Genomic DNA, 24,944 nt, shown 5'->3' with positions numbered 1-24,944 from the left:
ACCCAAGCACCTGGGCCATCCTCCACTGAACTTCCTGGCCACAGCAGAGAGCTGGCCTGGAAGAGGGGCAATCAGGACAGAATCCGGTGCCCTGACCGGGACTAGAACCCGGTGTGCCGGTGCCGCATGGCGGAGGATTAGCCTATTGAGCCACGGCGCCGGCTATTCTCCACTATATTTTTAAAAAGTCCTTCATTTTTGGAGCTTTTGACAGGATTATAAATGTACTATCATAGATTTCTTAAAAATATAATTTATAAATAATCCATGACCTAAAGGAAGAAGCAACTGAGCTGATGTGTCCCACGGCTCAACAAAGCAAAACCAGCAGGGCATATTTATTAATGTTCAATCAAATCGTAAAAGACAGTTAGAGAAATAATTACATGATAGGTGAAATCTATATCACCATTAGCTCCCCTCATGAAAGTGATAATGCAATGGAATATATTTTAATCTTCTGTAATGAATTTTATTATAGGGAGAATTCATAAAGGTTATTAGCTGTTCTCTAATTGCAGTCAATACTATAGTAACAACACTATTATGTAATATAGATTGTCCATTCTCAAAGCTTAAGAGCAGCAAAAACATAATTTGAAAATCATATTCCACATTACATAATACTTCTTTATACTTTACTTGACCAAAAAGAATATTGTCTTGATTTCAAGTTTTTGATTGCTATTTCAAGTTTACCCAATATTTCAAATTCTAATTTCTAAATGAATTAAATAAATTCAAGAATTAAGAGACAATTTTTAAGCATTGTATCTTGAAACAAAGTATCTTCAGTCTTAATACATTAGCTGAAATATGTACTCATGTAGGTATACACACCCAAGTTTTTAAGGTCTTTCAATTAAGTTTGCTTTGTGGCTAAAGATTATTGTGATAAAAATACACCTTTTTTTGCACTTGTAAATAATATTCATTCAATGTGGAAAAATTAACATGCACACATGCTACTCAGTCACTTACTCCACATCTGGCTGACACCTAACATGTTATTTTAACCTCCACATGAAGGTCATAGACTCACTAATTTACTTTCAGTAAATATTTAAACTACTGCATGAAAATAATGGCACACTAGCTAGGAAAGCTGAAAATTAAGTCTAGGTCAGCACTCAAGATTCTGCTGGTGTAATCATCTGACTAAGTTTTTCTAAACCAGAAAATATGTGTATATAAACTTAAACTCAGAGAGAAAAAGTAATTGGTAAGGGAATAAAAACTTGTGAAAGATTTTAGATAAGAATAAGAATTCAAGGGATGTTATTTAGGACCAGGAGCAGTTTAACTGAACACAGAATAATATATACAGGAAGCTCAGTCAAGTACTTGCCTGGTGGAATGAAAATTTCAAGTAAATTTCACTACGAGAATGTTTTCATTACTGGCTGGCAAGCTTAAAGGCCAAGCATGAAAGGAAATATAACAGCTGCTCTAATGGAAATTCTATACAATTGCTTGTTTCTTTCTAATAACTTTTTTGAGAATTTATATGGCATTAGTTTATATTCAGCACTTTATGTTTACTTTAATGGAGGAACAGACAGGAATATTTGTAAAAATAACCTCATGATAACTCCAGAATAATTCTGGAAGCAAATTTAAATGGGGTTCAGGGTTTGTTATCATTTTTTCCATCTTATGGTCTATAGTCAAACACTTCAACTGCATACTTTTGGAATATTGACAAAGACGGAGGAAATCAACCAGTACAATCTCTTCATGTTATATAGCAAGATATAGAGGCCCACAGAAATTGAATGATAGAAAAATATCCTAATTGTAGATTTCACTGGATAGAATTTTTTTTTCTTTTTAAGTCAAGAGACCAAAGTCAACCATTCAGTTGAGTACCCATCAAAAGCACAAGATAACTATTATCAGCCAGGTGATTGTCTGCTCTGCTTAACAGTAGATCATACCCTGGCAAATGACTCATTTAATTTCAGTACCCCAGGAATGGTATTACCATATCAACTACCGACCAACAAAGGCCATGGAATCCACATCAGATTAAGGCTATATTCTGATTTAAATAAAACATTTAGGAATAAGGAGGCCAGCCATAAGTCCAAGATGCTGTAAGCAAAACTTCATCCTACAATTTCAGCTTAAGTATTCAAACGATATGCAGTTGAAGAAAGTGGTTTATTTATTTATTTTTATTTTGTGATATTTGCTAGCTAATAAAGTTAGTTGCAACAAAATCAACTCTTTGAATGTAGTTTAAATGCCTTAGGGAAAGCTTTGTGATGATGTGGTACTCTGAAATATTTCAAGCCTGAAGGGAAATGAGTTGTGATAACACAAGGAGTTCCTAATATGAATGTTCATATGAAATAAGCAAACTTTTACTGACTGGTGAAGAGTTACACAGGGACTGGTGTAAGAGTTACACAGGTCATCGTCCCTGGAAAATAGAATTAGTAGACCTCCTACCAGCAAGTGAACAGAAGGTACCACCAGCCAGTTATCTCCCCCAAGGAAAGCAGTTTTATGAGAAGAATTTTACACTCTGCTTATAGAGGAAGAGGAAGGAGCCTTTGCCTTCAATTAATGGAACAGACTGTCTGCATCATTTCCTTTCCTCTTTTCTATGCAAAAGCTTTAGGACACATATAAATTTATGGCTTTTCCTACAGAATCCAGATCAAGTGAACAGTAACTCTTCATGTTAACCTAAGCCTAGGTTATTAATAGAATCTACCACTTTTAATTTTAAGCAATGTTTACAAACAATAAATGGACAACTACAAGAAAGAAAGATGAAAATACATAACCATGTTGCCAACTCTCAATAAAGACTTGCAATGGCTGTAAAATCTTAGCAAACACAGTGGAAAAACAGTAAATAAATATAAAATTGAGTTTTTCATCAGTTCCATGAACAGGCATGACACAAATGACTAAAACGATTTTTACAAATACTAGTCTCTTTTCCAATCATTTTTTATCACAGACTTTCCAGAAGTGAGATTCTGAGACAGAAAATTTTGTATTTTATATATTTATAAAGTCAGCTTTACAGAACAAAATGAGTAGAGGAAACAAACTCTGCTAAATTTTTTTGGAATCAACATTGTAAAAGACAAATATTAAAATTGTTACACTGCAATTTAACAAGCTGCCTGGGACACTACTTATTGATGCTTTAAATCTCTAAACACTCAGTTAACTCGTTTTTACCAAGTGATGTTCTTAGAGGTCCCAAACATTTTTGTATTAAAGACCATCTTAAAAATTTTAAAGGATATGTTACCTTTCTTGGTTTTTTAAAACTTGCTAATTCCCAAGAGGGCACAGACATAATAAATAACACGAATAAAACAAGCCTTTTTTCCTATTCTCGTGGAAGGATGATTGCTACTCACTTAGGCCAAATTACTATTGTGTGACTGCTTCCTCAGGGTCACAGTTGATGTGGGCTGCAGTTCAGGGCTGCTGTTTAACAACCCATAGCCAGTTGTCAAGGGGCCATGAAATATTAAATGACCATGCCAGCATTTGTAAAACTATCCACCTAGGATGTCTCATTTTCAGCAGATAACAGGCACAGTTGTGTTAAACACTGCTGACATTAAGAACAGGACAATACACTGATCAAGGATAGCTAGAAGACACACCCTACATAAGTTTTTAAAATTTTGAAGCTCCTATGAAATGCTTGAGGCCATTAGCAATGCTCTGTGTCTTGGACCTTGGTGTTTTATTGTTGTAATCCTGCTAATTAAGTTCAATGTCACTAAGCAGCAGAAAGAAAAAGAAAAACAAACAATGAGTAACATGATCATTTTTGGACAGGAGTATAAAATCAAACTAAAAAAAAAAAATTTAAGGGCAAATAGTACTCACAAAGCAGCAGAGAATGCAGGAAAACATGTCAGTTGATTTAAATGCTGCAATCTTGATGTTGGTTACAAGTCAGGAATAGCTCCCTTTTGTTACAAGAAAAATGATTCCAGAAATGTTTTTGCTTTAAATTTGGTAAAAGATTCTAGCAAGGGATTTTTAACTGATTAGCATGGAATAAAATATACTGTTAGCATGCATATTTCTATTTAAAAAGGAATGACTAGAAATTATGCACATTTACTCTTTGTGAAGTAGTCAGTCACAGGTAAGTGGAAACTTAACTGAAAAAGATAATAAACAAAAAGAAAAACAACACAACTGGTGCATTCCTGTTTGCTACTGACCCTCTTCAGTTGTTGCTGTAATTGTTCCCTCATGGACTCAGGACAATTGTCCAGCTGGGTCTTCTGCTCGGAGTAAAGCTCCTGAAGCCTCTCTAGTTTTTCCCTTTCAGCATCAAGCTTTACCTTCTCCTGAAGTTCAGAAATCAGAAAATAGAAGAACAGAAATTACCTTCACACCCCAAGCAGCCGCTAGTGCACATTTCCTACGCTCAACACAAATAAACACACACAAACGCTGGATCTTCCAAGGAATGTAGCGACATATCTTGTTAGTGGCTAGGATAAAAGGGCATAACTGGAAGTTAAGCAAAGGGGGTCCGGTTCCTGCATTCTCACAACATAGTCCACTTGGCTGGGTATTGACAATGACCCCCTTTCCTTATTTCCTGCCACCATGTTACTAAAGTAGGGGAAGCAATGGCAATATTGAATTGGTCAACACAGAACAGAAGAAATGGAACCAAATTTCTAAGTTAGCCTTACAGGGAGTCATCAGTCAGAGAAGCAGACAAAGGAAAGGGGCAATTACCTGAAGCCATGTTCCGATTTGCTAAAGGCATTAGCTAAGCAAGTTTTGAAAATTACTGAAATTTTGCTATTTTGTTCACAGCTCCAAGGAACTCCAGGTACATCAACTGATATTCTGGTTACCTGAGACATTGCTAGCTATTTGGAAAATGTCAAAGCAAAAGCAATTAAAAATGTTTATGCCAAGGAAAGCATCTAATTCAGGAGCTGAGAGAGCTAGTAAAAATGCAGGACTAACAAAGTTGCAAAAGGAAGTAATATTAGGCAGCTCAGATGTACCAAACTGTGACACTGACTACAGAAATACACATTTCCTACAATGACCAACATAAATAAATTGAAACATGGACTGTGATAAAAAGAACATAGCCACAGGTCAGAAAAGGGGGAAGAGAGGAGAGAAGCAAAAGAGAGGAGTAGAGAAGGGAGAAGAGGAGAGGAGAAAGAAGAGGGGAGGGGAGGGAGGGGAGGGGAGGGGAGGGGAGGAGAGGAGAGGAGAATCAAATCCCTCCCAAGTCACAAAGGGCCAAGTGACCTGAATTTGTCCAGATTATAACAGCAAATACTTTGACACAGTGATTTATATGGTCTTATGATGCTACTTCTGAAATCTCGAAATGTAACTTCAATTTATTTAGTGCCAATCTTCCTAACATATATTCCCTTTATGATGTTGGAACACTTAATGCAAATTTTAGACATGATTCTTTTCTTTGTGTAACAGCTCAGCCCTAAGAAAGCATTGCATGAAGCACTATGACTATTTGACCTCCAGTAAGTAAAGTGGTCAGCGCCTTACCTTCCTTATGTTCATTCTGTGTTAACCGAAAGAAATTAAATTAGCTTCTAAATATATCACAGGAGAACTTTTTTAAGGGACAAAATTCTCAAATAGTTCTATAAAATTATCCTTATTCTAATTCCTTCACTGAAATGCTCATGATTTCTTGTGTGATCATATATTTAGATTCTTTATAACAGATGTTATAGGTTTAAATTTGAAACTATAAACATCAATGCCTATACTAACTTACTTGAGTCTCCATTTTTTACTTTAATCTTAAAATTTCAAGGATATTTTAGAAATGTACACTTAACATTAACATTAGAAACATATTTTTTCACAAATAATTAATCACCCCAAAGTGAAAAATCATAGAATCCTATTTTATATATCAATTGCAAGTGATTTTATAACAACCTAAATTTTAACAGACCACAAAAATTTTCTTTATCTTTAACAAGAGTGACTTTGCTACCTGTGTACATCTGTTGTTCAGGGATTGGAGAAAGTAATAGTACTATCAACAAAGAAAAGGATCCCAAGTGTTAACTCACAGTAAAATTGAATACAATAGTACTGGTTAGATTTGGGCTTTAGTTTCCATTTCTCCTTAATAAATCCAACAATACAGAATGCTTTCTGTCTTTTGGCTAAACATAGACACACACACACACACACACACACACACAACCTGTATTACTTGGTCTTCTGTTTGTAGATCAAAGATTGCACTACTTACACAGCCAAAGAATTTTATCTGAAAAGAATTCAATTTCTAGATGCTGTTGCTTTATCATCAGATTTTGTAGCAACTCTGATCCAAACTAAATTTTTTAAAAAGAGAAACTAATCATTACAATTAAATATCACACATGCACAGCCCTAAAATGTATGTGAACTAGAAAATATTGATGTAATATTTTACAATGTGGAAAGCCACTGACCTAAAACACAGGTCTCAAATCTGAAGAAATGACCAACTTCCTCTGATGTTTTCCATGATTTAATTGCTAATAACAAACAGAATTCAACAACTAATAAAAAATACCTTATGTTTACATAGTGTCTTCCTTCTGAGGTGCTCAAAATGTTTTATTATTCCATACAAGGGTGCAGTTAGAAGAATTACACAAGCAGGCACCATTAGAACCTTCCGCAGCTTCCCTGTGGTTCATTAGTACCGCTGTGACCACTATCTAGGTCTCCAAGCAGAAGCTTAGAGGGGCCAAATTTGGGCCAAAGGAAGTCAAGGAGGATGAAAGAAAGACTAGTGGCAGGCGGGCCCAGCCATAAATCACACAGGGCTGTAAGGGCCAGCAGTACAACCACTCGGAGCCAGAAAGTAATTAATATCCCTCTCTCCTGTATACTGCCCAAGAAGTTTTCAAAGGAAAATTAGCACTAGGCAAGTAACTAATTATCACCTTCTACAGGGAAGGTAAAATCAACAAATGAGACTGCACTTGAGGGTTCAGGGATTCTTGCTTTTCACAGGTAAAATATTAAAAGCGGGTGTTATTCCCTTTACTCAGATTTAAATTAGAAAACTCACCTACCTACTATAGGCACCACAATATTTTCCAAACACTAAAGAGAGCATAACTTTTTTTTTTTTTTAAGATTCATGAATCTATTCTCAGGGGATAGACAAACTAAAAGGCATTTTTAATAAACATAACCAACTTCACTTTGTTGACAAAATATCACAAGGAATGCTTTAGGAAAATCCAGATGTATGTATCAGAGGGCATCTATAAACCAAGAGCAGGAGGTGAATTCCCTAGAGATGAGCCGTTTCTGTTTGTGCTGTTCTCACACTGACGTGACCTCCTTGATGGACCAGCAAACTCCAGCTGGGTCACAAATTCATTGCCAATTCTGCCAATTTTGTATATTCACCTAAAGTTTCATATTCACATATGGCCAAAGGAAAATTCTTCCTGGGTAAGTTAAGGTAGAAATTCGTATATAACATCAGGTCTATCACACCATCCATTGGAGTTCATAGGGGTTGGTTTCAGGTCATATCACCTCATACAACATCCATGGATGCTGAGGTCCCATGTACAACATTTAGTGGGTTTTGCATATAACCTGCACATATCCTACCACATACAGAAAACACGTCTGGATTACTAATAACACCTAATCCAATATAGGTGCTAGGTCAATAGTAACTATGTTTTATTGTTTAGGAATTCAAGACAGGGCAAAAAGTTTGGACATGTTCAGTATAGATGTACTTTTTTTTCCTGATTATTTTCAATCCTGGGTTGGTTGAATGCATAGATAAGGAACCCAAGAACAGAGAGGGCCAACTGTACCTTAAATCATTTCTAGATTATTTATAATACACCAAGCAACGTAAATACCATGTAAATAGTGGTTATACTGAATTGTTCAGAGAATAATAACTAGAAAAAAGTCTGTATATGTTCATGTTTTGTTTTTTGGAATATTTTCCATTCTTGGTTGGTTGACTCTGTGGATAGGGGAGGGCCTGCTGCATTTATTTCCACAGTTGGCTGTTTGTTCTTCTAGTCAACAAAGCTAAATGAGGATTGGAGGCAAGGAAGAGAAGCGGGTACTTGAACAAGGCCCTCATGCATCATGGCCCATTTGGCTCAGCTGTCCTTAGCTCATATTGAACATTAGAGTAATTTCAGTGAGTTTTTTTTTAACAAGTTTTATTTTTAAGTTATTTGAAAGGCCGAATTACAGACAGAGGAGGACAGAAGCCGAAGTCAGGAGCTACTTCCAGGTCTGCCATGTGGGTGCAGGGCCCCATGCACTTGGGCCATCTTCTGCTGCTTTCCCAGGCCATTAGCAGGGAACTGGATAGAAAGTGGAGCAACCAGGACTTGATATGGCACCTATATGGGATGCTGGCATTGTGGGCAGTGGCTTAACCCTTTACACTACGATGTCGGCCCCTGGGTGAGCTTTTAAATATATTTATTTCCCAGGTCCCAACTTACACATAGATCCAGAATCATAAGACTTAGTAACAAGCACTTTAAAAATCTCTTCAAGTTTCCTAATATGCACCAAGGTTGAGAACCACTGACAGCCAGCCAGTAACAAGTTTTCTTTCTTTTAAGTTGTATTCTTGAAGGAAGAAACTGAAACTTAATGTGCTAGCTGTATTTGAATTCCAGAAAATTCTTGCATATCAAATGCATTACCTTTATCTGATAAGCAAAAGCTTCATAGTTACCTTGAAAAGATTATTAATTTATTATACTGTAGGGCTGCCAGATAAAATAGAGGACACCTAGTTAAATTTCAATTTCAGATGGAAAAAAATGAGTCTTAATAACTAAGTGTGTCCCAAATACTCCATTGGACATAATTATACTGAAAAAAGGTAAAAACATAATTGCAGTTTAATTGAAATCCAAATGTAACTGAACTTCATGTATTTTGATTTGCTAAAGCTGACGATTCTATTAACTTGATAAAGATTTTCTTAAAAATTAAGGCCCATCTTTGTAACCTCCAGTTTAGCACATAATTCATCACACACGGCACTTGGGCCACATTTCATGAAATGCTGGGTGAGATCAGAAATTGATGCAATTATTTGTTAACCATAGTTCCTAAGCCATCATTTTTAAGGAAGGCCCATCCAAAGTCCTCTCTGAGAATCTCTTTCCTTCTACTTCCTAAAGCTGATGTATGGTATGGGAGGCAGGCACCCTTATAGGTTCATAGATATGGCAATTATTTTAGGACCATAATAATTTTCTGAAATTCTTTTTTTTTAAGATTTATTTTATTTATTTGAAAGACAGAGTTACAGAGAGAGGTAGAGACAGAGAGAGATGTCTTCCATCTGCTGGTTCACTCTCCAGATGGCCGCAATGGCCAGAGCTGCGCTGATCTGAAGCCAGGAGCCAAGAGCTTTCTCCAGGTCTCCCACGTGGGTGCAAGGGCCCAAAGATTTGGGCCATCCTCCACTGCTATCCCAGACCACAGCAGAGAGATACATAGGAAGAGGAGCAGCTGGAACTAGAACCGGTGCCCATATGGCATGGCAGCGCTTCAGGCCAGGGTTTTAACCCACTGCATCATAGTGCCAGCGCCTGAAATTCTTTTTTAAAACAGCTATATTGGGGCTGGTGCTGTGTCAGCAGGTTAAGCCTTTTCCTGCAGTGTCGGCATCCCATATGGGTGCTGGTTCAAGTTCTGGCTGCTCTACTTCTGATCCAACTCCCTGTTAACACACCTGGGAAAGCATGAGAAGATGGCCCAGGTACTTGGACCCCTGCACCCACATGGGAGACATGGAAGAAGCTCCTGGCTCCTGGTTTTGGCCTGACCCAGCCCTGGCTGTTGCAGTCATTTGGGAAGTGAATCAGCAGATGAAAGATCTCTCTCTCTCTTCTCTTCTCTCTCTGTATCTCTGTCTTTCAAATAAATAAATAAATTTTAGGAAAAAAATGCTTTATTGAAGTGTAGTTACTGTATAAAAGAACCGCACATGTTGAATGTATTCATTATGATGAGTGTAGACACATGCATATACTCATGATACTACTTCAGATGAGAAGTGTTTCAGATTTCACAATGTTCTCCATTTTACAAAGATAACACAGTTCAGATAGCTCATATACTATGGCATTTCCTGGGAGGTGTGGGCATTCCCCTTGAATCAAGCACGCTACAATTTCTGTAGCTGCACATATGAATTTTCAATCTTGCTTTTCTCCCTCACAAAACATTCCGGATTTTGGAACTACAGAAGAAAAGAGTATGGACCTGTGTGTCAGCAAATGGTGATTGCTGACAACTCTTTCTCTGCCTCGAAAAAGATGCAAATGTCTATTTCTTTCCGGGATTTTTTTTCCATGGACTTTGAGATTTTAATTATACAGTTGGGGAAAAAAAAAGTTGGAAAATCAGAGCACTAAGGACTTGTGTCATCCACCATCTACCAGAAAAAAATATCCCTAATCTGGAATCCTGTTGATTTAATCCCCAGATTCCACACTGGAACTCACTTCCTCTAGCCAGGGAGCTAACTTTGAAATGCAAGATAGAGGCAGGGGAAGGGCTGGGTCATGTCTGAACACTGACTGTGACCTGGCAAATGCTCTTCACTCAGCAGGCATTAGCACCTTGCTGAAGAATTCTGAGCTGGGCTCACTGTCTGCCCCTGGCTCTACAGGAAGGATGGAGAGGAAATAACAGGCACTTTGGCAAGATAATAATGGGGAGTAAGATTTAACCGTTTTATACAGTGATATATATTTATTGCAGAAATATCAGGAAGTCAAAGAATTTCAGATTTCACTCAGGAACATGTTGTAGGATATGGAATAAGCATCAGTTCACGCTTTCAAGTGTGTTTAGCTATAAAACTGTGTATGCTGAGATGGCTACGGAACCTCCCACGTATCTGTCTAGACACACAAAATACCTGTCCTCAAACAAAAGGATGGAGTGAGCTTTAGGATTCCCAACTGGGTCACAGATACAAGACTTCAACAGAACCTCTCCTTAGCCACCTTCTTTAATTTTATACAGTTGACTTTTGATTTCTGTAAGCAGAGTACAGATGAAACACAGATAATCCAAACATAAAGGCAATTGAAAAGTTGTTTTTAATTAAATTTTTCATGTAAAACCAGAAACAAACCTACATAACCTGATGTATACATCTATACCTTCTCAGCAGTTGTGGAAAACTGGGCTTTGCCCTGGGAGCGGGGGTGGGGAGCAGAAGGAAAGGGAAGCCAATTCTACAACTGGGCTTCATGGTGCTGGTGGCTTTCTTATTCTTTTTTTTTTCTTTTTAATTAATTTATTTATTTGAAAGGCAGAGTTACACAGAGAGAGGAGAGGCAGAGAGAGAGAGAGAGGTCATCCACCCAATGGTTCACTCCCCAGTTGGCTAAAATGGCCAGCACTGTGCTAATCCAAAGCCAGGAGCTTCTTCTGGGTCTCCCACACGGGTGCAGGGGCCCAAGCAATTGGGCCATCTTCTGCTTTCCCAGGCCACAGCAGACAGCTGGATAGGAAGAGGAGCAGAGCCGGGACTAGAACCGGCGCCCCTATGGGATGCTGGGGCTTCAGGCCAGGGCGTTAACTCGCCGCGCCACAGTGACGGCACCTTCTTTCTTATTCTGTCACCAAGCCCATTAAACTGTAAGAGTTTGCTAGGCAAAAAGCAACCAACTCCCCTCATTTCTTTCACCTGAGCTGTGAGAACACAAAATTGTCTCTTTGTTTACTGTTTCACCAAACAAACATCCCTGCTGGGACGATGTTTATCATTAGATACTTGTATTTGTCCCAGGCTGATCCATGCTCATAGTGGCTCTATCTATGATGTGGCTACTGTCTAGAACACAACAGACAGGTGGCCTTGAGCTTAGGGCCACATGGGAAGAGGCGTATTGATGCTTTCAACAGCTGTACCTGTAAGAGCATGAAGGGCCAACCCAGGGAACCACTGCAAAAATACTCAGTAAATACATAATAAAAGACATTGTCTATGATTTATGTTGTATATATAATTATGTCTGGAATTTATATTGTATGCAGTTACACAATACTAATGATGTATGATACACATTAATTTATTTATTTACATGTTAATTAAATATGCAAAATAAAATAATACAAAATCAGCTATAAGAAACAATACAAGACTTGAGAGCCAAGGAAATCATTTCAATAATTTCACACCAAGACTTGAACTCTGAGGTGTTATTTAACCTTTTTCTTCCTGTGGCTCCACGCCTTGTCTCTAAAATCCCAGGACATCTGAATCGGAGCTTGCCCAACAGGGATATCTTTTTAGGTGTTACTTTTCTCATTCCACAGTTTATATGTGACCACAGCAACAGGTGTGTGTGGAAAGGAAACGTGATCCAAAAGGGCAAAGGCCACTTCCTCCTTCTGTCGTATGCTCCAGCTTGAGTGGCAGTGTGATTACAGACCCACGGCATGTGCACTTGCGCAGCCCACTCCAGCTGTCCCGAAACTTGGCCACACGTAGCTCTTTGGCAGGTGTTTGGCTCAGTGTTTCTGCCAAGGCCAGCCTAGACGAGCTGTGAGCAGAAGAATCTAAGGACAACACTCCTACAGCACACTGGGCAGTATTTTAGCACCTACTACTAGAGGCTGGGTAAATTGTGGATGGCAGGGCCTTTCCCTATTTCCTAGGCTAGAGAGGGAAATAAATATCTAACAATCTACAAACAAATGTAAATTATAAGAAGTGAACTATTGGGGCCGGCAGTATGGCGCAGTGGGTTAATGCCCTGGCCTGAGGCGCCGGCATCCCATATGGGTGCCGGTTCGAGACCCGGCTGCTCCAATTCCAATCCAGCTCTCTGCTATGGCTGGGAAAGCAGAACAAGATGGCCCCAGTCCTTGGGCCCCTGCACCTGTGTGGGAGACCTGGAGGAAGCTCCTGACTCCTGGCTTCGGATCAGCGCAGCTCCAGCTGTTGCAGCTATCTGGGGAGTGAACCATCAGATAGAAGACCTCTCTCTCTCTCTCTCCCTCTCTCTCTCTATGCCTCTCCTCTCTCTGTGTAACTCTGACTTTCAAATAAATAAATAAATCTTAAAAAAAAAAAAAAGAACTACAAAAGGGCTAAAAGAACAGCAGGAGGAACGTAATCTCAACTAGAAAGGTCTGGGAGGACTTTTCTAGAAAACCGATGCTGAATCTGAGTCCTAAAAGACAGAAGCAACGAGGCATGGGAAATGAGGAAGGGGATTCCAGGCAGGGAGAATGGTCTCCATAAAGCACCTGGGGTGGGATGGAGGATGGATCTTTAAATAAAGGGGAAGAAGCCCATGGTGGGAGTGGAGTATGAGGGGTTAGTGCCTGATCAGTTAGGAATTTATACCTATTTTAAAGTGGTAGGTCACAAACCAAAGTTTATGATCTAGTCTCTTTTTAAAAATCACTCTGGAGGGCCAGAAAGTTAAACTGCCACTGGACACTAGCATACCAGATTGGAGCGCTGGTTTGAGTCCCACCTGTTCTGCTTCCAATCCAGCTCCCTGCTAATGCACCTGGGAAAGCAACAGAAGATGGCCTAAGTATCTGGGCCCCTGCCACCCACATGGGAGACCCAGATGGAGTTCCAGGATCCTGACTTCGGCCTGGTCCAGCCCTGGCTGCTGCAAGCAGTTGGGGAATAAACTAGTGAGTGGAAGGTCTCTTTCTCTTCCTGCCCATCCCTGTTTCTTTGTCACTCTACCTTTATATAAAAAAAAAAAAAAAAAAACCTTCTTTTTTTTTTTTTGTTCTGTAAGTCACCCTTGCTGCTGTCAAGAAAATTGATTATAGGGAAGCAAGTAGAAAGGGGACAAAAAAAGAGATTTTGATAATTTACAAGAGAACATTGTTGGTAAAGATGCAAAGATGCGAAGTAATTGAGAAATATATTGGTAATGAATTCAGTGAGGGGATGATGGAGAAAGAAGTGTCAACTTCCAGGTCTGTGTCTGAATGTGTTGATAGGTAGAGATGTGAATTCCTGGGTGGTTACACTGGAAGACGATGAGCCATGGATGGAATGCAACAGAGGCAGAAAGGATGGGGGCAGACAGGGCAGCACTGGGGTCTTTAACAGCTCTAACAGGAGCAAATGTGATGGAGCACCGAGGTCTAAGCGAACTGTAATGGGAAGCATGGTTAACTGGAAAAATGAAGAGGATATACAGAGGACCCAGAAAATTGCTTGAAAAGATTAATTATTGATGAAGATAGAAATTAGTAGCTTATTTTTAAATAATAATTTTAAAAAATGATGTTGACATGCTAACAGTAAAAGCCCAGGGAGAAGCGGGACATTGGTAGTGGGGTAGGAGGAGGGTGAGCAGAAAGACTGAAGACCTCAAGAAGAGCGGGGCGACATGCAGAGCACATGGATAGGGACTGGTCTTTGATACAAGGAGGGAACCTTGAAAATTCTAATTTCTCAGAAGCACAGATGGTGAGATCACCTCTGGCCCACAGGGAGGAAAGGAGGCCAGAGGTCTGAACAGAGGGATGATATGAAACAGTTGTGCCATAAAGTGGTAGACACACTGGGGTGGGAGTTTGACTTAGCAACTAAGAACCTGGTGGGTGTGCCCATGTCCCATGGCAGAGTGCCTGTGTTTGACTCCAGGCTCCAGCTCCTGACTCCAGCTTCCTGCTAATGCGGACCCTGGGAGATAGTGGTAAGGGCTCAAAGAGCTGGGTTCCTGCCACCTGTGTGGGAGACCTAGATTGAGTTCACGGCTCCTGCCCCTTTGAGGCATTTAGGGAATGAACTTTTGGATGGGAGTTTATTGTTTTTTTTTTTTTTCTCTCTCTCTCTCTCAAATAAAAAGAATGGTTTTAAATGGTAGGAACACAATAATGTCATCAAGCAGTGTAGAGTCTCTGAGTTTTGCTGTTAAAAATATGTAGTAGCGTCATTGGGTCTACTGTTTGCACTTCCCTCATCCTTTTCTGCAGTACTTCTCCCAGAGCCAGTTTCTGCCATTTTTCACAGCATGTGATGACAGACAATAATCCCACCTGCCAAGGCCAACTAATCCCCAAACAGCTGCAAGAGCTGGTTCGATACTTCAAGCCACCGAAACAACAACAGGAAGGTTGAAGGGGCCTCTCTGCTCACTTCTGTCCATGTTCCTGGAATTCCACCTCTACCTTAGATCTGGAGACTATCACCCAGCTTTCCCTGGGAAGTGAGATGCAGCACTCATTGGCTTAACTTGCTTTACTTTTGTGTAGGGTCTGATGCTAATGACTGATAGACAAAGAGGATTTATAAGCCACACCATATGTGGACTACACAAAGATAAACAGCCACATGGATGAAGGAAACTGAAGGGCTCACAGGGAACCTGACAACCCATTTCTAAGCCCTACAAGTTTTCCAATATGACTTAAAGAGTAACAAGATAACTATGATATCACTTAGTTTTACACTTAATAGTAAAACACTACCAAGTACCAAAAAAAAGACATCTAATGCTTCCAGCAAAAGCTTCTTGCTATATCAGTGCAGAATCTTTGTAAGGCATAAGCCATTAAACTCCATCCTCCTGCACTGCAGACTTAGACAGTCAATCCTTGGACTTATTGTTGAGATTCTAAGGAAAAATATAGCCACTACTCAAATAGATTTTTACCATTTCAAAGTCTAAAGGTGGAATGAGCACATATGCAATTTAATATGTAAAGCTGTGCATCCTAATTTTGACATGCAGGCAGCCAAGAAATCAACGTGTAGCTTTTACTCTGACTTCCATTTCTGACAACATCATTTTGGGCTCCTTCTCAGGCACCAGGGTCAAATGCTCTTATTTATCCGTCTCAAATAAACAAGAGCCTAAAAAGGAAGTCTCTTTCAGCAGGAATTCTTTCCACATATGACCACTAGAGCTTACTCAAACTGAAAAATTGTTTTTCTCAGCATAGTGGGGAATGTGATGGGCAGGGAAGAATGTGTTAAAGCCCGTTCATTTTTTGCTTTTCAAATGGGAATTTTATTTTTACTTTTAGGCTTATTTCAGCTGCAACTAACTCGGAATGGAAGAGGAATGTACAGTATTTTCCAGACAGGGGGAAAAAAATCTCATAAACAGACAAACCAAAAACCCAACTACCATCCTTAATTCTAGAATTTGTCTTACATTCCTTAGTGGCGATCAGCTGACATTCAGGTTGTTGTCTGAAATGTATAAGCAGGATCTTTCCCAAGGGAAGTGTCCTGTGGCTCATGGACAGACTTCACTTGGCACTGTGTGAGGACCTCTGGAAACCTCAATGCGTTTGTCCAAGAGCAGTGCACTTGCTTTGAGGACAACAACAAGGCAGACATGTGAGATGAACAGTCCCCATTCATCTTTTTAACAGCAAAATGGAAAGAAATGAGGCAATTCTACTTGCATATACTTTAGCGCACCCTACAAAGCACCAGTGATCAAGAAATCAAGTTCAGTGGAATCAGAAGAGCACAAAGCTGACAGGGGGTGGGGGTGGGAGTGTGCAGTGGAGAGCAACTCACTCTTCTCAAGGCGGATAACCTGCCATGGGTATCAGCCCTACATTCACCCAGGCTCTGCTCTCAGCTCCAGTTGCTCACTACCTGACAGCTCCTAGCCTGGGATAATGTTATGTTCCCAGGGCCACTGTGTCCAGGAACATGCTACACAAATCCAAAACCATGATCAAGCTATATAACATTTAATTTCCATCAATTAGAACCACTGCTTTGCCCATAAAAATTGCATTCAAACATTTTCTTTTACCTTGGTCTTTTCACCAACAATGTTCTTTTCCAGTTCGGCGATCTTCCGGTTTAGATGATCCAAAATCTCCTTCTCCTTCATAAGTTCAGTTGTTTCAGATTTCTGTTCTCCATCCAAAAGAGCACATTCCATATCCAACTAAGGACACAAAACAAAACTCAGAAGGGATTCACCCTCAGGGACTTCTCAGCTGCCCACAGCAGAGGGACATTTTTAACAGCTACAAATTTCAAGAAGCATCACGGTTATCAGTCATTCCGTGGGGTCTAAAGAACATTCCAGAGAGCCCACAGGAAACTCAGGATTCCTGTGCTAGAAAATATTTGTAAAGAAAACTATGTATCTTATCACATAACATTTCTATTACCAACCCTCTACTGCTTACTTCTGAAAAACAGTTTGCGTATTTGCTTAGATTCGGGCTCAAGTACAGACCACGCTGGAGCAGTCACGTCTTTGTCCCCAGAGCACTGAAGTGAAAGTGACCCCAGCCCAGCACAGGAGCTCTGCATTCCTAGCAACGCCAGCAGGAGGGGCTTCCAGGGTGCACAGATGACAGGTGAACAGTCCACTTACTACTTATGGGGCTGTCGGCACCACTGGTGAAAACAGGCATGCAGATTCCCCCTGGGAAGAATTAGGCACTTCCTCTCACTCCACAGAGGTAACATGAAAATGGCCATGGACTTCTATTGGTTGTAGAATGTGAATATATCTGCTCTCCAGTTTGCAAGCCTCCAGAAAGCTGGGTCTGTTTGATTCATGTGTGAACCCTGCACTCCCCAGCAGTACCGACATGACCTTGAATTTACAGAAAGCATGCTCAAAAAATGTTGGTTAGATTTGAACGCAAGCACCTAAATACTGGGTATCTCAGTTTACAGAAAGCATATGCAGTTATGACAAAGTTAGCTACACATAAAGTACATTAAAGATGCCTTCAAATGTTTACTCATCTGTTTCAAAAACAACAGAAAGAAAACAGGAATGCAAAAACAAGGGCATGTTTACCCCACACATGGTAGGTACCCTTGAACAAACATTAAATCAAGTTGACTTCTAAGTATTTGGCTTCCAAGCCCTGTGCCCAAATAAGCAGTAATATTTTTACGTTACAGGAAAGAAGGGGAAAAAAGGAACTCAAGGTTTATACCTCTCTGGAAGATTCATCCATCTGGTCATTTATATCTTTGATTTTTTGTTCAAGCTCCTCCAGGTTGTTCAGAATTACTATCCGGGCATCTTCCATGGCGGCCAGCTCCTGAGCCCTCTGCTCTTCACTTACACCCTCTGGGGTCTGCAATTCATCAACACAGAAACAGATATTCACACTTCAGTTCTAGACTACCCCAGCTTAAAGCTGCAGGCCTGGTATTTCCAGACCCATGCAGATTCTAAAAGCATTCTTGTGACTGTTTAGTTGGAAGTCTGACACATTTTTCCCATAGAAACGGTGCCACACTCAGTGGTTATGCTATTGGGTACATTCAAACACACCAACTTCAATTCACAAATGCATACCCTTACAGAGCTAAAATAACTCTGGGCCCACATTGTGGTGCAGTGAATTAAAGCCCCATTTGAGACACTGGCATCGGCATCCCATATGGGAATGCCAGTTCGAGGTGTGGCTGTTCTGATTCTGATCCAGCTCCCTGATAACGCACTAAGGAAGGCAGCAGAAGATGGCGCAAGCGCTTGGGCCCCCACTATCCAGATGGGAGACATGGCTGGAGTTCCAGACTCCAAGCTTCTGCCTGGCCCAGACCTGGTTGTTCAGCCATAAAGGGAGTAAACGAGTGAATGGAAGATCTCTCTCCACACACCACGCTGCTCCCCTGGTCACTCGGCCTTTCAAATAAATTAATAAATCTCTTAAAAAAAAAAAAAGCTAGAATAACTAGAAGGTCATACAAATGAGGAAGCTGTGGTATGTGGAGATTGAAGTGATTTCTCCAAAGTTTTGAAGTTCAGCACAGCAGAGAGCTAGAATCATCTTCCACAGAGATCTCCCGGGCTCACAGCTACTTTCATTACAGGCTTCGTGTTCTTCCACATCCAAGCGGGTACCTCTCCTACATAGCCTCTTAAATCTCCAGACTACCAGGGTTATCTGCATATGAGCATGCATGCTTATTGACTTCCTTCCAACACAAAGTGGGATATCGAGGGTACATAATTTTGGCATCCCCAACTGATTTGAAACTATACCTTCAATGTTACCTGATGCTTTGTTTTTTGTCTTAGTACACTATTTACTGCCTTTGTTCCATTGACCTTCCTATATAAAATACTAACCAGGCCAAATTGGCTTTTGTGACCTAAAACAGGACACTGGCCACCTTTCATAATATTGTTTCATAGAAATGTTGAATTTCTTGGCAAGGAATGAGAAAGTCAAGAAACAAAGTGAGAGTACTTGTTTACATCCTTGAACAGAGCTAGTGACAAATTCCCAGGAAAGAAAGGAGTATTGTAGTTCACACAGATAAGAAGAAGAGAATGCAGTGAACTAAAAATACCCTCTGTTTTCTAGAAGTTCAAATTTTGGGTTATCTTGGGTGTTACCTGGTAGAGGCCAATCTTTCTGTAAGTCAAGGGTTGCCAATATTGGTATATCGCTTGTAAAGGTTTTATGCTTCTAAAAAAAAAAAACTAATTCTGCATCGGTAAGTAGATAACTACATAATTTGTGTTGGAAGTTGGAAACAGCAGTCCAGTTAATTATTGAGGGTTACTCACTAATTATTGGAAACATATTCAAATTAATTAAACCATAAAAATAACTAGACCTAAATTCACCAGCTTCATTTAATCTGTTGAACAATTCTGGTGCTAACTTTCAGAAGATATCCATCAGGTCCTGCTCTGTACTCCTTGCCCACGGTCATAGTCTGTTTTCTTTACCCAACTTTGCAGCTCCTTATGGAGGTGAAACAATTGAGAATTTAATAATGTCAGGTTGGTTAGAACAGATATGCAGGCTTCCCAGCTTTGACATTTATCTTTTCAATTTCCATCTTAAATCCAATGTCTTATCAACTAATAAAACAACTGATGACCTTTTTGTCACAGACAATGAAGCTCACTATCCCGATACTTCAGTGCCTGTTTTAGGCTATGAGGCGTGCCTGTAGCAGTAATGGCATTCCAAAATCACAGACCAGTAATCCCAGCAGGAAAGCCTCCTCAAGGCCAGTATCCTGTTGGGTCAACATCACATATCATGTTTCTACTTCCAACACAGATTAAAAATATCTCTCTCACGGGTGGAAGTAAAGCATTAAGAAAAAACAAAACAACTGGACAATCTGCAAAATCATGAACTTCTTAAGTAACTGCTGGGGTGAGGACTGTTAATAGTCAAAGGGATAAGCATCTGCATAACTCAAAGTTTTTAGGGAATTAATCACAAATAAGTATACTTAATAACAGACAACTCACAAGGCTGTTTATGGCAATAAATGCTATCTAGGAAATGCCTATGGAGGTTTGTTTTCTGTTGCTTGTAAGAAGCAAAATCTCAAGAGACATCTTAAAAGTAAATTCATTGTGATAGAATGGGTGAAAATACAGTAATCTTGTTTACTTGTTTAAGTGCCCATAGAAATGCATTTATTTAAATATAGACAACTGTATTCATATAGTCATTTTTAAGACAAAGAATATTTAACTACACTGCACTCTTGAATTATAATGCTTTGAAACAATATTTTATTTCTAAACAATACAACAAAATAAAATGAAAAAACATAGGCAATAATGACCAGATGGCAATATTTATCAAAGCTGCACAGAAGGGACACCACTGCCCATTATTTAGAATATGTATGTAATTTTGTTTATTAATCAAATAAAGAATTTTTTGTTGTTGTTGTTGTTTTGCCAGGCAGAGTGGACAGTGAGAGAGAGAGACAGAGAGAAAGGTCTTCCTTTGCCGTTGGTTCACCCTCCAATGGCCGCTGCGGCCAGCGCACCACGCAGATTCAAAGGCAGGAGCCAGGTGCTTCTCCTGGTCTCCCATGGGGTGCAGGGCCCAAGCACTTGGGCCATCCTCCACTGCACTCCCGGGCCACAGCAGAGAGATGGCCTGGAAGAGGGGCAACCGGGACAGAATATGGCGCCCCGACTGGGACTAGAACCTGGTGTGCCGGCGCCGCAGGCGGAGGATTAGCCTATTGAGCCATGGCGCTGGCCAAATAAAGAAAATCAATAGAAACACAAGGTTAGCAGCCAGTGAACAGCTTTAGTTTTATGGTGACAAGGAGGAAGTTGAAATTTTAAACAGAAGTCCTTCATTTTAATTTTTTTGGGATTTTTCTATTTTACAGTAGTGGATAGGAATCCATGCCATAGTAGTCTATTTATTAAACACATTACACATGTATGTGCATCCTCAAATCATCCATCTTTGAGGTAACTTGATCCATTTAGAGAAAGGGGAGAAAGGGTCCACTCCGTTTATGCAGATCTCCTCTGAGAACCCACTTAAAATAAAGGAGGGAGGGAGGAAGTGTGAGGGAGGGCTTTCTACCGTGGATAGGACAATTACTCAAAAAGGAAAAGGGTGAGTTACTCTCCAGTAAGCTTTTACACTAGGCACCCCTAGATAGGTGCACAAAAGCCAATTAAAATCATCATATTTCCAAAATCATCAGCATATTTAAATGTTAGGTTTAGTAAGTTTCAGACTAATAAATCTCCAGTTTCCTAGATATGATTAGAAGCTTTGCTAGTTAAATCAACTTAGAGTGTTTTCACATTCTTGTTCTCCATTTACCCCCAAATCTACTAAAAACAGACTTCCTACTTTGTGAAGCAAATAATCCAGGGCCCAGATTACTGGAAGAGGAAGAACATCCAAAATAAATGGCCCAGAGGTTATTTCTAAGGGTCTTGTATTTCCTTTCTCGAGGCAATATATGCCTGTCTTTGAAAAGTAATAAATGAAAAACTCATTCCTTGGACCTATCGACCTGTTGACTGAGCTGTATCTAAGCTGCAGGTGGTAACCCAGGGTAGCCTGGATGATTCCTGTCTCTGAAGGATCATGGTCTGACATCTCCTGTGAGCGTGGATGCTGCTCGAAGCTTCAGAGGTCTCTTCTTCCGTGGGAGCATACTTAAGCAATTAAAAACATCTACCAGGATCTGCTCCCTCGTGCACCTACAGTTTTCTTGTCAACGCTCTTGACAAGAGGAAACCTGTCTTCCAAAAGACAGTCTTTACAAAAGCACACAACTCAAGATTTTTGACCCAAACCTGGCAGAGCTCCATAAAGAAAGAATGTGAAAAGATTTGAGATGAAAAAGAAATTAAGAATTTCTCAGGATGCTCAACGGCAGCTGGCAACAACTCAAATTTTCAAATGAAAGGTCACTGACTTGATTATTCTTCAGTAATTCTAGCTTCTACCAGTTTCAATTTTCTCATAATGCAGAATTTCTCTCCACTGAGAAGGAGTAAGGTGGACATGGCCACCAGAGGGAAGATGGGATGGGTGTTCATCATGTACTTGGCAGTCTAAGTCCTAATGGGATAACTCATAGGTAGATATGGACTTCTGACTGGGAACATTCAGTGACTAGTCTTGCTACAGCCAAACAAATACAAATTTTAAAAACCACTAACACACAAATTCTCATCACAACAGGATATCTGTCTTCGAGAATCTGTATGTGTCATTCTCCTCTAACAAACATTAACTGATGTATCTTATTTTTTGGTTCTGTGGCTTCAATTGCCAAGACTCTGAATCAAGCTTAAATTACTTAAATGAATTACTGATTGCTAGTTACTCTTAAATAAATAAATCTACCCATGTTTTTCCTCTTATTCACTATTTTTGATGTTCAAATTTTAGTCTAAAATTTTATGTCTTTTGCAGTAAGCTCCTTCAAATCCTTTTCACAAAAGAGAGGAGAGATTTCTTTTTATTCTCCATAAACAAAATTCTTAAGTTGTGTGAAAAAAAGAGAATCAAAAATTTTTCCTTTTGAGTTTCATTTAAGAAATCTTCAAATTTGGGAGATATTTTAAACCAATATACAACCAAAACACTGAGAAATAGTAGTGACTGCAAATAAATCTGTATGTTCAAAAACATAAATAAAGTCAATGGGAAAACCACTAATGATAAAATACTAATTTGCTTACCACAAACAGCTCTTAGTACTCAATAAAAAAAAGACAAAATAAGAAAACTTCAAAAAATATATACAAATGTCCTATTAGTGCAAGTGTCACCAGAAGACACTGATTTTTGAGGGTATAATTTGGAAATATCAATTAATATTTATATTTAATTTATAATTAATATTAATATAGTAATGTACAAATTTTTGAACTTAGCAATTCTACTTTTAGTAAGTGATCCTACAGGTACATTTGCACAAATGCACAAAAATGGATAGGATAGAATGTTGGCTGTGTGTGGATTTTATTAACAAAAAACTGGAAATAACTTACATGATACTTGCAAACAACAGAACACTAATCCACCATTAACAAGAATAAGGGAGAACTGGGTAAAACAATATGCAGATTCCCCATGACACTTAGGGAGGGGAAAAAAGGCAGGGCACCCTGTGTGTACACGTGGGTGTATGTAGCCATTTATGACAGAGAATCCGATGAAGGCCAGTTAAGGCACTTGTAACTATCTCTGCCCCTCAGGTGTACTACTGGGAGAGGCACAGAGAAGAGAAACTGTCCACTCTTCTGTGCTGCTGCATTTTTCACACTACAAATATATTGCTTGACAGTAACACCTTAATTTTCTATATTTGTTTATCTAATTACCTCTTATACTGAAGCTCCACTGAAACATTCTGGAAAATTCGTATGATAAAATCTCCAATCTCCAGGCCAAAGCATATGCATAGTCCTGGGCCAGAAATCCTATCTCTTAGCTCAGCCAGCATCACCCTTGGTGGGATCTTAGACACCAAGTGGCTGGGCTAACATTACCTTGGGTAGGATGCTTAGGTAAGAGGACTCGCTGGAAGCTTTCAGAAAGGCAGAGGGTGGTGGTGGGGGCGTCCTGGTGAGGTCACGGAGCAGTTCCTCGTTCCTGATGCTCCTGGGAGCAAGGAAGCTGCCACCGCTCTGACCCAGGCTCCCGAAGCCAGCCAAGTCCGCATCGTGGAGCGAGCCCTTCCGGTGGCACCTGTATCTGGAATCAGCGCTCGCCAGGGCTTCCTCAAACACGGATTCCTCATCGGAGAGCTGCAGCTTGTCAAGCTCCTTGTTGATTTTCTGCACATCCGCCACGGTGGTGCCACTGGACAAGCGACTGTCGGGCTTTGTGTACTCAGCACAGAGGCTGAGGATCGTCTCCAGACGCTGTCTCTCCTAGAGGCAGAGAGGAGGGGAGGGTCAGAGGGTGTGCCAACGGAGACAGCGCCGAAGAAAACGATCGAGGAGGCTGGCGATCTCACTCCGTGCACGGACCCAGGCACAAAGTGGCTGCTGACTTTTCCTCATCTTTAATGGATGCATTTGATGAAGTATGGGTTGACATACTATGCCCTTTCCCTGCAAACCCAGGGCTGACCCTAGCACCCATCAGCACTAGCAAGCCTTTTCTTCAAGCCTGTCTCCAAACGCTATCATCATTTTTAAAGATTTCCATTTCGTTCCCACCCTCTGTCCCACCCTCTATAGTACATCACCTCCAACAATATCTGGCGCTTTCATTACTGTAGACAGAACATTCACCAAGGCAATTCTCTACCTTCCTATAGAAATACTATCGTGCTGTTAGGCACACAAAGAGGGCAAAGGCACTTCAAGAATCTTTTCATTTAAAAGGCATATCTATGTTATTGTTTTCTTGAAATGCTTTGAAATTTTCCAAACTTTTTAATATCTGGTGACCACAGAAACATGTTTTCCACTAATTGCTCATGTGAATAATTAAAATTATAAAAACCTTGTACAGTTGCACTAAAATAAAGACCATCTTGCACCAACTCCAGATAGAACAACATCATTGCAGCTCAAATTGTGACCCATGAACTCTTTCATTCATTTAATTGGAAAATAAAATGCTAGTACATTTGTCAAAAAAAAAAAAAAGACCAAGATATAGGTCATGGAAATCTGTAATAGTATCACTAATTGACTTCTCAGCAGGCTTCCCATGCA

At 39.9% G+C, this 24,944-nt stretch overlaps 1 protein-coding gene across 50 annotated transcripts in view; it reads right to left on the bottom strand.

Annotated features, from left to right (window-relative positions):
- Positions 1-24,944, bottom strand: part of PHLDB2 (pleckstrin homology like domain family B member 2) — a 237,411-nt gene that overhangs the window by 38,607 nt on the left and 173,860 nt on the right. For 35 of the 50 annotated variants that reach the window (XM_089330755.1, XM_017347099.4, XM_089330756.1 and 32 more), the window contains 4 exons: positions 23,766-24,149; positions 17,950-18,093; positions 16,797-16,934; positions 4,212-4,340 (listed from right to left, as the gene is read on the bottom strand). In XM_089330755.1, the coding sequence (XP_089186881.1) occupies positions 4,212-4,340; positions 16,797-16,934; positions 17,950-18,093; positions 23,766-24,149 (795 nt within the window). The remainder of the gene's footprint in view (positions 1-4,211; positions 4,341-16,796; positions 16,935-17,949; positions 18,094-23,765; positions 24,150-24,944) is intronic. The other 15 variants (XM_089330763.1, XM_089330772.1, XM_089330775.1 and 12 more) reach the window with 1 other exon arrangement.

The sequence above is a fragment of the Oryctolagus cuniculus genome, chromosome 4 (genome assembly GCF_051225735.1).
Source record: "Oryctolagus cuniculus isolate XC-2025 breed Fujian yellow rabbit chromosome 4, ASM5122573v1, whole genome shotgun sequence".
Taxonomy (NCBI): Eukaryota; Metazoa; Chordata; class Mammalia; order Lagomorpha; family Leporidae; genus Oryctolagus; species Oryctolagus cuniculus.
Note: the sequence above shows the minus strand (reverse complement) of the source record. Positions and strands in the feature narration are given on the sequence as shown.